Source organism: Ambystoma mexicanum, chromosome 5q (genome assembly GCF_040938575.1).
Source record: "Ambystoma mexicanum isolate Mex_15411 chromosome 5q, UKY_AmexF1_1, whole genome shotgun sequence".
Lineage (NCBI taxonomy): Eukaryota > Metazoa > Chordata > Amphibia > Caudata > Ambystomatidae > Ambystoma > Ambystoma mexicanum.
The window spans coordinates 668,102,672-668,115,397 of NC_090933.1; the positions used below are offsets into that span (position 1 = coordinate 668,102,672).

Sequence of the window (12,726 nt, forward strand, 5' to 3'; positions counted from 1 at the left end):
CTTCATGTGCAGAGTTATTTATATGTGCTAGTGTCAGTACATGCAGTGAAATGTCAGCAGAAATTTTCATAAATCAGCAACATTGCAAATACATGGATAGTTCCCCCTATTTGCAAGTGTCTCCTGACATATAACCAACTCTTCCAGCATGCTGCTTCAGGGTGCTTCTCACGTAGACCACCAGACTCCCCTTCTGCTCACCTGAAACATCTGCACACTCAGTAGCCACTGCAGGTATTCTGAGGTCTCTGTAATGTGCGTTTTGGCTCCAACAGATAAGATGTGCTCCATTTATCTGGCACATCCCTTCCACAGCAACTGTTATGCTGCAGCTGTCTGGTCTTGTAGTATATATGTGATTGGATAAGGTGAGATGCATAACTCACTTATTTGTTTTGTTTATCTCTGCTATGTTTAAGACGCCCAACTGATAAAAACGGTTATATGTGATATTACCGAAGCAAATTTCAGAGTGGTACATTTCACTGCAAGCAAAATACAGAATTTTCCTTTTCTTTTTATTTGGGGGGTCGGGGGGGGGGTACCCCCTAATCCCCGTTTTTCTATCCTTATAACCCCACCCCATCCCGACCTATTTTATCACCTTACCCTATATATAATTACACTACCCTGTATATATATTTCATATTTTCGGTATTTTTCAGTATAATGTTTGCAGTGAAATGTACCACTCTGAAATTTGCTTCAGTAAATTGGGTACCATAAAAACAACCTTTAAATGCATGTAATTGCACAAGTAACACATTATTCTACTTGCAAATTAGTTGAGTTGACAAAGTAGTAAGAGGTAGATGAATGTTCAAAAATGTTCCTTGAAGCTTGTTTGGTTGCAGAGTTTAATTTGCCCGTGTTTTGTAGGTGAGCTGAATTCGGCATGTTCTCTTCCACTGCCAGCTGGTGCGCCTGGTCCTCCAGCTCCTCCACCTCCTCATCCTCCACCACCACCACCACCACCACCACCACCTCTTCCACTGCCTTCTGGGATCCAGCGAAGTGTTTCTGCAATCGACCTGATTAGAGAGAGGAAAGGGAAGAAACTTGGTGTTGATCAGACTTTGCAAGACAGTGTCCCAAATAAACCTGCAATCCCAAATATGTTAGAAGTGTTAAAAGGCATGAGTAGTGTAAAACTGCGTTCTGTCAAACGGTGAGTAATAATTAAGCCATTTCTTTGGCTTATTTCAGCTGAATTTTTAGTTTGTGTATTTTGGGGAATGTTTTGGAATCTAAATCAGGAAACTATTACATCTCTTTGCACCACATTTGAAGTCTTTTATCAGAGGCAGTGAAATGAAGTGGCCAGTGTGGTTTTCCTACTGCAGCAACTAAGGTACAGAAATTGCCACCTTCTCTTCCATTTCACTGTGTGGAAGTCTTTCATAGAACAGATTTGCAGAGGTTCGGCCCTCTGAATAATATACAATAGGTCATGTATTCCTCGTTTGTATAACCTGCTTTCATTGATCTTTTTTTTTGTTTTTACATTTTTTATATTATTTTTATTAACACTCCAAACATTGAGGACATTCGCATTTGAGCTTCACATCATTATATTCACAAGTTATACGTCAGTCCCCCCCCTCCCGCCCCCTTAACTCGAACCCCTGCTTCAATGCCACCTGCTTCCGCATCTCCGGGCTTGTCTTCCACATTGCTCTCCCTCATATCGTCTTCGCTAAGTTCGGCATGGCAGGGTCCCACCATCGTGGCCACCAGTTGTCTCCATGCTATCAGCGGTCCTGCTTCCTCCTCCCCTCCCCTACTGATTGCTTCATACCAAGCTGCTCTTTCTGCATCTGCCCACTTCAGGAGGTCAGCCCACCACATCTCTATCCTGGGTTGTTGGGCTGCCTTCCAACCCATTGCAATTCTCCGTTTGGCCAGGATGTAGGCAAGGTCCTTCATCTTACTAATGTGCTTCAGGTTGCGTGGTCTGGCAAAACCCCCCAGCATGCATGCCCAAGTGACTCCACCTCCAGTGTAATCCCTTTTTCGGCTAGGCGTTGCTTAACCTCTGTCCAGAATCTACCCACCTCCGGGCAAGCCCAAAAACATGTGTATCATCCCTGCTTCCACCACCCTGCACCTTGGGCATTTCTGTGTCTCAACTTCCAAACCTAGCGATTTTGCTAGGGGTCATATATGCCCTGTGAGTAACACATAACTGGATCTGCTGTACCCTTGCGTTTCGGGACACTTTCTTGTGGTACCGTTGAGCCCTATCCCATTGTCCATCCAGCATAGGTTCTCCCACCTCCTCCCAGTCCCGCCTACATTGGAGCAACTCCTTTCCCACCCTAGTCATCAATAGTTCATATATTCGGGATATTTCGTGCCCACCCTCCCAGATATTGTACATTGTCTCAATGACCGCATCGGGTTGCTCCGCTAGCACTGCCTCAGGCCACCTTTCTCGCACCAGTCTGATAATTCTTGTATAAGTAATGTGGACCCCGGTATCCATCAATCTCTGGAAGTGTAGTGCCTCCCCCTCCTGCTCAAGGGTTGCGAGGCCCATCGGTTCCCAGTATCTGCAGATCCCTTTTATCATTTGCAAGTCCTCCGCACATAGCGCCACCTGCAGGGAGCATAGGGTCGGGATTCCCACCATTTGCCATGCTTTGCTCCAGATTTACCAGCCCAGTACCAGCAGTCTCGCCCTTCCTTGCCGCTTGGATTTAGGCAACCACACCACCTCTCTTAGAAAAAAGGGGGCGGTGTCCTTGTACAATAGCCTGGCTTCATCTGTCTCTTCTTCTGACAACCACCTGGCCACATACTGAAGCTGTCCCGCCAGGTAGTATAACTCGATGTTCGGTAGGTTTATACTCTCTCTCCCCTCCCCCCCGCCCGTCACACACATTTTTTAACTTCCAAAGGGCCACCCTGTTCCTGGAGTTATGCCATATAAAGCCCCTGCATAAGCTGTGGAGTTTCGCAAAAAAAAACCTTTGGGGAGCATATATGGGATGTTCGTAAAAAAAAAATGTAGCAGTCTCGGCAGGACCACCATCTTGATCAAAGCCGCCCTACCCACCATGGCCAGGGGTAGCTTGGACCAAAATCCCATGCTATTCTTAATGCCCTCCACTGCCCTTTCCGTGTTGTGTTTGTGTTCCTCCTCGGCCGTGTGATATGTCGATTCCCAAGTATCGGAATGTCCTGGTCTGCCAGGGTATCGGCAAGACCGGTAGGTTCCTATGCGGGGCTCATCTATATCTACCCAAAGGGGAACATGCTTGATTTCTTGGGGTTTACCGCTATGCCCGAGAGGGTGGTGTATTGTTACATTACCTCCAGGACATATTGTAGGTTTTCTTCTGGGAAGCGCAAGTATAGCAGCATGTCATCGGCGTACAATGATATGAGGTGCGATGCTCCCTTCGTGGGAATCCCTATCTCCCCATACTGTTGTCTGAGGCAGACTGCCAGTGGTTCCAAGGCAAGATTGTACAGCATGGGCGAACAGCGAACAGGGGCAGCCCTGTCTAGTGCCCCTTCTAATTTGCCATTTGTCTAAGATTATTGCGCCAGTTTTAACCCTGGCGGTTGGGGACCTATATACCATTTTGACCCACTTCAGGTAACCGGCCCCATCCCATATTCTTTCAGAGCCGCTAGCAGCCTGGGGCCACCACAGAGTCGAAGGCCTTAATGGCATCCAACGAGACTATAACCATGTCGCCGGGGTCTTTCTCTGTCTGTTCAATAATGTGGTGGAGTCTCCTATGATTGTCGGTTATATTTCTGCCTGGAACGTAGCCTGTTTGATCAGGGTTTATCAATTTGCCAATAACTCGTTTAAGCCTATTTGCCAGCGTAGCTGTGAGGATTTTGCTGTCTTGGTTGAGCATCGATAGGGGTCTATAGGACCCACAATCCGTGCTTGGCTTGCCCGGTTTTAGGAGCGTAATGACCACCTCCTTCCTCAGGGACTCTGGCAGCCTCCCTCGTTCAACCGCCTCATTCAGCATGGCAAGCAGCGGGGGAGTACCTCCTGCTTATGTCTTATAGAATTCACTTGGGAGCCTGTCTGACCCGGGGCCTTACACGTGGGTAGGTGCTGAATCACTCTCTCTAATTCTTCTAATGTGATTGGGGTATCCAGGTCCTCCCGTTGCTGATCGTTTAGTTTGGGCAATCCTATGTCTTACAATGTTTCCAGAATCTCACAGCCCATCTCCTCCTCATAAAGGCGTTTATTGAATCTGAGGAACCCCTCATTGACTCCCTCCTGGGTATCCAAGGTCTGGCATTCTTCACCCTTTATCTCCCTGACCACTACTCGTTGTGTTTCATTTTTGTATAACCATGCCAGCAGCCTTCCCGGTTTGTCTCCCCCCCCCCCGCATGTTGCCTTTCGATATATTTTTTTATAGTTGTTTACATAGTCTGTCCCAGTGCTCCCTGCTAGTTTGTTGTAACAGCTTCGCCTGTTCGGCATCCTCCTGTGAGGTGCTCCCCCTCTGCATTATTTTTTCCAGCTCATTCTCTGTCTCCTGTAGCTCCCGCTCTATGCCCCCCTTGGAGCCCTCTGGATTTGGATATGGCTGCGCCCCGAAATACCACTTTAAACGCCTCCCATAAGGTTCCTTCTGACTGCACACTTCCTGTATTAATATGAAAGTACTCAATGATCGCCTCCCTTAAGTCCTCATGGAATCTCGAGTCCTGCAGGGCCTCGGCTCTGAGCTTCCATGTCGGGATTCTCGCTCTAGGGGGCTGGTGCCTCCACTCCAAGACAAAGGGGGAGTGGTCCGAAAACACTCTGGCCTTATATTCCGAGCATATCATTTCTCCAACCAACTCCGAGGCAACAAACATATAATCCAGTCTCGTGTGCAGGTTGTGTGGGGCCGCGTAATGTGAGTACTGCCTATCTTCCGGGTATAGCTGTCTCCAGATATCTTCTAGTTCAAAGTCTCTCAGCAGGGCCTGTAATGCTCTGGCAGCCGGGGTGGGTCTATTTAGTTTACTGTCTGACCTATCCGGTTTGGGGTGTAATGTACAGTTAAAATCCCCTCCCCGTATAATCGCGCCGCTCAGTAGTGGGCTAATTTTACCGTATAAGGCCCTAAAATAGGCCGCCGTGTCTTGGTTAGGGGTGTATGAGTTTATGATGCTGACTTCTCTGTTTTCCAGCATCCCCCGCACCACTGTCAATCTGCCATCTGGGTCCGCTGTGGACTGAAGCAACTGAAATGGTACATGAGGTTCCACCCACGTGACCACCCCCCTTGCTTAAGCAGAGTATGTGGCTCCTGTGGTGGTCCCTCTCCACTTTCTCTTGACCACCTCCAGTTTCTCCTTAGCATTATTACAGGAAACACATCTTATTATGTCAACTTTCAGCCTTCTCAGATAAATCATTACTTTATTTCTCTTCAGATAACTTTTGTGGCCTCTCACGTTCCAGCTTACAGTTCTAAGGCTACCCATTGCCATGCGTGGTGTGTCCCTCCTCCTCTCCTGGGTTTCCTCTCCAGTCTGGTTTGGCATGAAATTGGGCTTGTACCCCTCCCTCTTCCAACATAAACTCCCCAACTAACCCCCCCACCCCTCCTTCCTCAACTATAATACACTGCACACAACCCCTTCCCTCCCCCTTCACTACCCGTCCCAAACTGTTGCCCAACCCCATCCCTGGATCTCGGGCTCCCCCGCGTTTGGTCCTGCCTCGGGATGCCGAGTTCAGGAACCCAGCAGGGTGTCACCGATCTGCCGGTAACGTAACTGGTCTGTTCATGGGGGTGTGAGGGCTGGTTCCATTAGGCTCCTACTCCTTTAACTCAGTTCCTGTACTCCAGGATCATGTGTACAGCCCTGGCCGCTCTATTCCGGCAGGTGGTATCTTATCCTATATTCTAGTGCCAGTGTCTGAGACTGCGACACCCTAGGTAGCGCAGTCTCCATGATGCTTATCTGTGCCATCTTCCTTCTGGATACCAGATTCCTGGGGACAGCTCTGCGTATCCAGCCATTCTGTCGCATCCTCCGGGGTGTCGAAGAACAGTGTTCTGTTTTTGTGGAAAACTTTCAGTTTTGCAGGGTAGATCAGCATGTACTTGTAGCCTGCTTCTCGCAGTCTTCTCTTCACTGCACCAAAGTTCATGCGTCGGCGTTGCACCTGCAGGGTGTAATCCGGGTATGCCGTTATGTTTGCCAACGTCCTTTGTATCGTTCCTCCCTTCTGGAAATGTTCTAGGATTTTTTTCCCGGTCTCGATAGTTCAGGGTCTTGGCAATTACCAGCCTAGGGGGGGCTCCCGGTGGAGGCTTCCTCGTCAGGGCCCTATGCGCTCATTCCACCGCGAACCCCTGGGTCAGCACTCCTCCGGTTATCTCTTGCAGCAGCATTGTTTCGATGTACTCCGTGGGGTTGGGTCCCTCGGCTCCTTCAGGCAATCCCACAATACGTATGTTCCTCCAGGCGCGTCCTACCGCCTCCTCCGCCCTACTTTCCAGGTGGCCCACGCGTTGTTCTAAGACTTGGAGCTCGGATTTGTGGGATGCACATGCAGCTGTATTCAGGGCCACTTCCTTCTCTAAGTCGCCTGTCCGTTCTGCTAGCGCTCTGACATCTTGCCGGAGTAGATTCACCTCCGCCTTCAGTTCGACCATGGCCAATTCCAGTTTGGTTTCCCAAGCCACTTTCAGGTCTGCGATTGCTGCGAGGATCCCCTGGTCTTTGCTCGTGGCATCTGTGCCCACGGTGGGGGTTCTCTCCTTGCTCCTGGTCCCCTCTGCCACCAACAGTGTTCTGGCATATTCATCAAGCGTAGGTTGTTTGCCCTTTGTTTTAGGCAGTTTATTGGCCATCTTAATGTTCTGGGCTTGTGTGTACGAGCCCCGCAGCGTGTGGTCTTTGGCTTCCGTCAAGTTGGTCCCCGGTTGGCAACAGGACCCTGGTGGGCTAAATTGGGGGTTTCCTTGTGCTGCCGAGTCTGTGCCTGGAGTGGATTGTATCCTCCCACGTAGTTGTGCACTGGCAATTCTTATTTCCCACTGTGTGCGTGTGCAGCTGTTTTGGTTATTGTTGTAACTTTGGGCACTTCAGCAGGCTATTCATCTCCACATGACAGTTCCATTCATTCAATAAGTGTATTTCATCCAATCCGCTTCAGTAATGTGCAAACTCCGCTACTTAAGGTCCCCAATGCACAGTGCTGCCCCCCTACACAACCTGCTGCAGAGCACCTCTATGCCATGCCTGTGTGCTCCTCTTTACCGTGGCGTGATTACCAGCCCCTTCTGCTGATTGCCAGGCCCTGCACAGCACTGTAGCCCTGCACAGCACTGTAGCCCTGCTCAGGTTAGGTGTTCCTGGATTCAAATGTATCCACTATGTTGCACACTCTTCATTCATCTCTCGAGATCCGGGGCGTCATACATTTGGTCCGCCTGCCACAACTCGCTGTGTTATTGCAACAATGTTCCCTCGGCCAGGCCTGGCTTCGTCAGCCCGTCAGCGGTGTCTCCATTCCAATCTGACCCCCCGCACCCCCTGGGGCGCCGCAAGTGCTAGTTCCGCAGTGTTACCAGCCGAACATTTCTACGGACCCTATATTGTCCGTCCTCCGCATCGGGTGGTGAGATTCATTTACTTCTTGCAGCACGCACGGGGTGCCTCGCTCTATTCCTGACAGTTTGTTAAGGGCACCCCGCCGCTGTTTATTTCGGTATCTCTGCAGTCCGGCGCGCCATCTGCCCGAGTCAGCTGCTTTCCTCTTTGTTGTCACGCGGCTGTCATTTTCTCCACTGCCGCATACGATTCTCCGCAGTTTCCTTCGGTTTTGTTCATGTCAACTGCTCCGTTCCTCGATGCAGCAATATAACTTCCTGTGCCCAGGAGCATCACACACTCGTTCGTTCAATAGTGGTGCCTTCGTGTCAATATTCATACGGGTTTATATCAGATAATGTTCGGATCGGCAGGAGCTTTAGAGAGAGCACGTCGTCCTACATGGCTCGCTAGCCACACCCCTGCTTTCATTGATCTTAGACAGATTTAGCCGTTGTGGCTTTAAAAGGCTGGACTAAGGCAGGAATTCAGAGAGACCAGAAGCCCTAGAATGAGGGTCTGAGAATATATAACCCTCTGCATTCATTGGAGAACTACTTGACGACTTCAAGCCGATTCAGGGAAGAAGGCTGGAAGCGTCCAATAAGCATATTTTTTTAACATAGTCACAGCTGAAGTCTTCATCTGTTGACCATGGCTAGCTACAATAGATGATGCATTCTGATCTACTTGATTTCAACAAGCTCCAATGCCTACAGGCTTTTTGGCATGCAATAAATAAATAAAACATTGGGTGTTCAAGTAAAATCACAGAGCGATAGGAATGTTATTCCCTTCCATAACCACATGCATCTTATCAAATAGGATGGGTGTTCAATTTTAGCTTGCATATATCGATGCTTATTTTCTTGAATGTGCTTTGCTGCTGATCAGCATTAATCTATGCAAGTAAAACAATCTATGATGTATTGATTTGGTTACCTTCATACAGTTAAAATATTGAACTGGCATTTTTTTGTTTCAAAATTCACCATACATTGAATACATAAATCGGCTAACCTGCTGCACTGTACTCGTGCATGCAAGTTTCTCGTATTTTAACAGATATGTGCTTAAAAAAAGCAGATACTGGAACTGCGATGTAGGCAGACAATAAAACGGGTCCGGACATATGCCAACAGCACAATTTGTTCAGCAAGACATTCATTTAAGGATTGCCCTATTAGCATTAAAACCTGGAATATTATCTCTGTTCAAAGTTAACTTTCTTTTATCCGCACTGCCATTAAATATTACTTATTACAAATTGTTATAAAGTGCGGACAAGGCCCAAAATGCATTTGAACACTGTACAATAAAACATATGAAATTAGATCTGGACTAAAAACAGAAATACAAACCTACTATAACTACTAGAAACAATGTCCTCAGCAAAAATAATTGGAGACTTTTCATTTACAGACTCAATAAAGATAAATTTTTCATGGTGAAGGGCATTCCAAAATCCACATCATTAAAATGATTAAAATACTGAATTCCAAAACGACTACTTTAAAACTTTCTTGTATTTCAAGTAATCTGGAATGTTACGTATTTCCAGAGGACGTGCATTCCAACATGCAATTTATGCTCTGGTAAAGGATCTCTTACGAAAGGCTGACCGTCTAAACTTGGGGACCTTGAGTCGTAAAAGCTCCAGACTGTTGCAACTTCTAGAGCCCCATGAGATAATCGATTTCTCTGCAAGATATATAAGGGCTAGACCTATGGATGGCTTTGTAAGTAATACAGATCAGGGCATCAATTCATGTCTATGGTATGTTTCCTTATAAATTACCAGAACTTTAACAATTCAGTTTGGGTAGTGTCCCTATCCTTTTTAGCCACAGCATTTGATATATCAAAAGATGTCCAATCTCTTTGTACAACCTGGACTCTGAGATTGAACACACTGTAATTCCAGATTGTTTCTTTTCTAGTCCCCCCTTTCGAATGTTGAAACAATTAAAAGATCCTTTACTGTCTTCTTTATTTCTAATTACTAGAATCCATAATAGTACATAAGTGAACATGTTCAATTTCCTAGCAAAATGTTAATATTGCAAGAGCCACCAAGGGGCTCACGGATGGAAGTTTCCTCTGTGTGAGCTCCGTCTAGAGGTCCTATAAAAGCAGACTGAGCCCCTGCTGTAAGACCCCCCTGTTCGAGAAACCAGGTGGATTCGATAGCTATTGGTGACCCCTGTCTTCCAGAGAGAACCCGATTTCAAATCGGGAAAGGAATTGCTGAGAACACGACGGATACCAACTTGATGGCGCCTGCTGCGCATGCAGCAACAGGCCTGCACTACGCAAGACCACGGACGTATAGCAGGTTGCCCTACGACCTGAGGCGAGAACACTTGCAGATCGTGGTGGGTAGGAAAGTGTTAGGCAGAATCCTGTGCAGTGCCCTTAGGGACCACTACACAATTAAGACCACAGGTGGCAATACAAGTTTTACATTTGGTACAAGCCTGTACTACTAAGTTATAGTGGTAGCAGTAGCAGAGCAGCCAGGCTTATCTCCAGAGTATATGAGCAGTAGCAGAGATTACACAAAGGGACCACAATTACTGTGGCTCAAGCAAACACTGCCTCAAGGTTTCAGGTAAAAAATAGAAGTACATTTATTTTTAAACCATCAGTTATAAATACAACACTTCTATTAAATTTTAAACAAAACCACACGTTAAATATACAACTAACCAATTCACTTTGTACAGTATGTCTCAAGGTAGGTACCCTGTGTTTGAATGAACCGGTATTATGAACCAAACACGATACCGGGGATACAGTTGCGATCACTTTTTGACAGTTCGGTCTACTCAATAAACGTGTATCCGTGACATGAAATGTTACTGGGGCAAAAACATACTTAGCACCTGAGATACCCAGAGGGAGTTGGAGGCAGAAATCACAGGCAATATTTAGGTTAGGCAGACAGCACCGAGAAACACTCAGAAACAGGAGTTCAAAAGTCAAAGGGTCGGAGCCAGGGTTAATTGACACGGGAGACCTGTTGCCGAAGATCACACCGTTAGACAGTTCATGATTCAGCGTAGCCCAAAAGTACTTTGATATTGTCAATGTTCGGAAGCAAAAGTTATAAGAAGGAGGGAAGACCAGGGCGAGCCTTGAGGATGAAGAAAAGGGATTCACCCAGTTTCCTCGAGTAGAGCACAGTACCTTATTCCAATGATGCAGCTGGTGCCCTGGCAGTTGTTTCTGTTGGTTTCCCGCAGACCCACGATTCCTGGAGCTTCGTTGTGAAGGACGACATCTGAAGGGGGTCTGCACCACACAGGGATGAAGCGGCAGCGACGACTAATAACAGGTGCACTCCTTAAACAACAGCAGGAGAGACTCGGCAGGTGGCTATCCGGACCACTACAGCAGTGTGCAGCGATTTCGACCACGGCGGAGATCTCTGGCTGAAGAAGATGAGCTGGTTATCCCCACCAAGGGCAGAAGACTCTGGACTGGATCTCCGCTTAGTCGTCGAAGGGTAGATGGCTCAGGACTGCAGCAGGGTTTCACCAGGACGGGGTAGTTGCAGCAGCCGTCGTTCTCTCTGCTTCTCTTCGGTTCCTTGTAGTTCCAGTGGCGACTCTCACTTCTAGCCCAAGAGACTTGCCTTTTATGCGCAAAACCCCCATTCACACAGCCTGGCTGTCAATCACGCAGCAGCTGGGTTGTGCAGCCGGGACAACCGCCTCAGCCAATCATGGCAAAGTGCGACTTAGGTCTCCTAGGATACCCTGTGCAGGGGGTGACTACACCCCTCCCTCACATTCAGTCCACTTAAACACCCAGGCGCCTTGAGGAGGGCTTCTCTACAGAAGCCCGCCAAAAGACGGTGAACAAAGAGGGCGAACCTAGTTTGCCACGCAAAGTAAAACACAAGAAGGACTTTAACAAAAAGAAATGGTGAATAAACAGAACCGGAGCCATAAGAAAGACGATTTGGTCAAGCGGGTTTATGTTCGAGGCTAATATAATAGCCAAGAACAGTACCACGTTTATCTAATATAATCACGGTAGAAAAGTTAGGGTAGATACCACTGCCACCAGCCAAGTCTAAATGTTAAGAGCGAAACAATGCTCAGGGAGGTACAGACAGAAAAGGGGTATAGATTAGCCCTTTCCAGTACTCCATGTAAAATGGGGGTTACTGGGTCTGTGGTAAAAATGACTGTGTAAAGTAAATGGCAACTTTACCTTTCTCTTGGGGACAGTAGTCCGCCCCACCGAAATGGAGTCAGAGGGAAGTCTTGAAGACAACCCTGTGTTACTACACTGAGGGTGCGGTGTAACCCATACAAGAACAGGGGCACCTGGAGTGGTGTGCTCCAGTGCCCATGATCACACAATGAGTAAAAACACATAGGCCAAAACACATGTAAGAGTGAAAAAAGGATGTACACTCATACCAGGTGGAAAAAATAAACTCCAGAAATCCAGCAAAGCTGCTGGGGGACTCACTAGGTGAGGGAAATTAGCCCTACAAGGAGAATTCTCCCTAACGGAAAGCCCTGAAGTGTCAGTCCCTCCCCGGATCCCACAGACCTACAAGCGAGATCCCAGGAGTCTGTTCCCCTACGATCGCTGATACAGTTGCCGCTTTGAGACACTAGCCTGCAACGCTGACGAGCACCCTGGCAACAGGCGCGGGTGGCAACAAACCGGCCCTTCACTGATACCAAGGGCGTGAGCGTCCCGCTGAATGAACTAGTGCAGGCGGCCTGTGTACCCACGGCAGACATATCGGGGGACACCCCAGAAGCTGTAGTGACGAGACATTGTTCTTCTTTCCCCCGCTACCAAACTACTCCAGCGCCCCAGCTTGAAACTCCACTCCGGCCCGAGCGCCCACAGTCCTAATCACTTCCTAAGGATTTGAACACCCGCTGGACCGAACGTGGATCAGTCCCATCAATAGTGCCCTCGTTCCCATAGAGTGTTTCCTTGTGAGGGATTCGGACCATGACCAGTGCATCACAACGAGCCGGCCTCCAGCGGATTCATCGCATGCGCCATCTCACGGGCGAAGGCCCCCTACAACATGACCCAGCGAGGCCGCGTATCAGAAGGTAACGCTTGAATGCATCTTACACGTTATGAGACTCGATATTGAGAGGCCCG

The 12,726-nt window shown here is 48.0% G+C and overlaps 1 protein-coding gene across 4 annotated transcripts in view; it reads left to right on the forward strand.

Annotated features, from left to right (window-relative positions):
- Window positions 1-12,726, forward strand: part of MTFR1 (mitochondrial fission regulator 1) — a 558,490-nt gene that overhangs the window by 439,642 nt on the left and 106,122 nt on the right. For all 4 annotated transcript variants that reach the window (XM_069621121.1, XM_069621120.1, XM_069621118.1 and 1 more), the window contains one exon: window positions 880-1,168. In XM_069621121.1, the coding sequence (XP_069477222.1) occupies window positions 880-1,168 (289 nt within the window). The remainder of the gene's footprint in view (window positions 1-879; window positions 1,169-12,726) is intronic.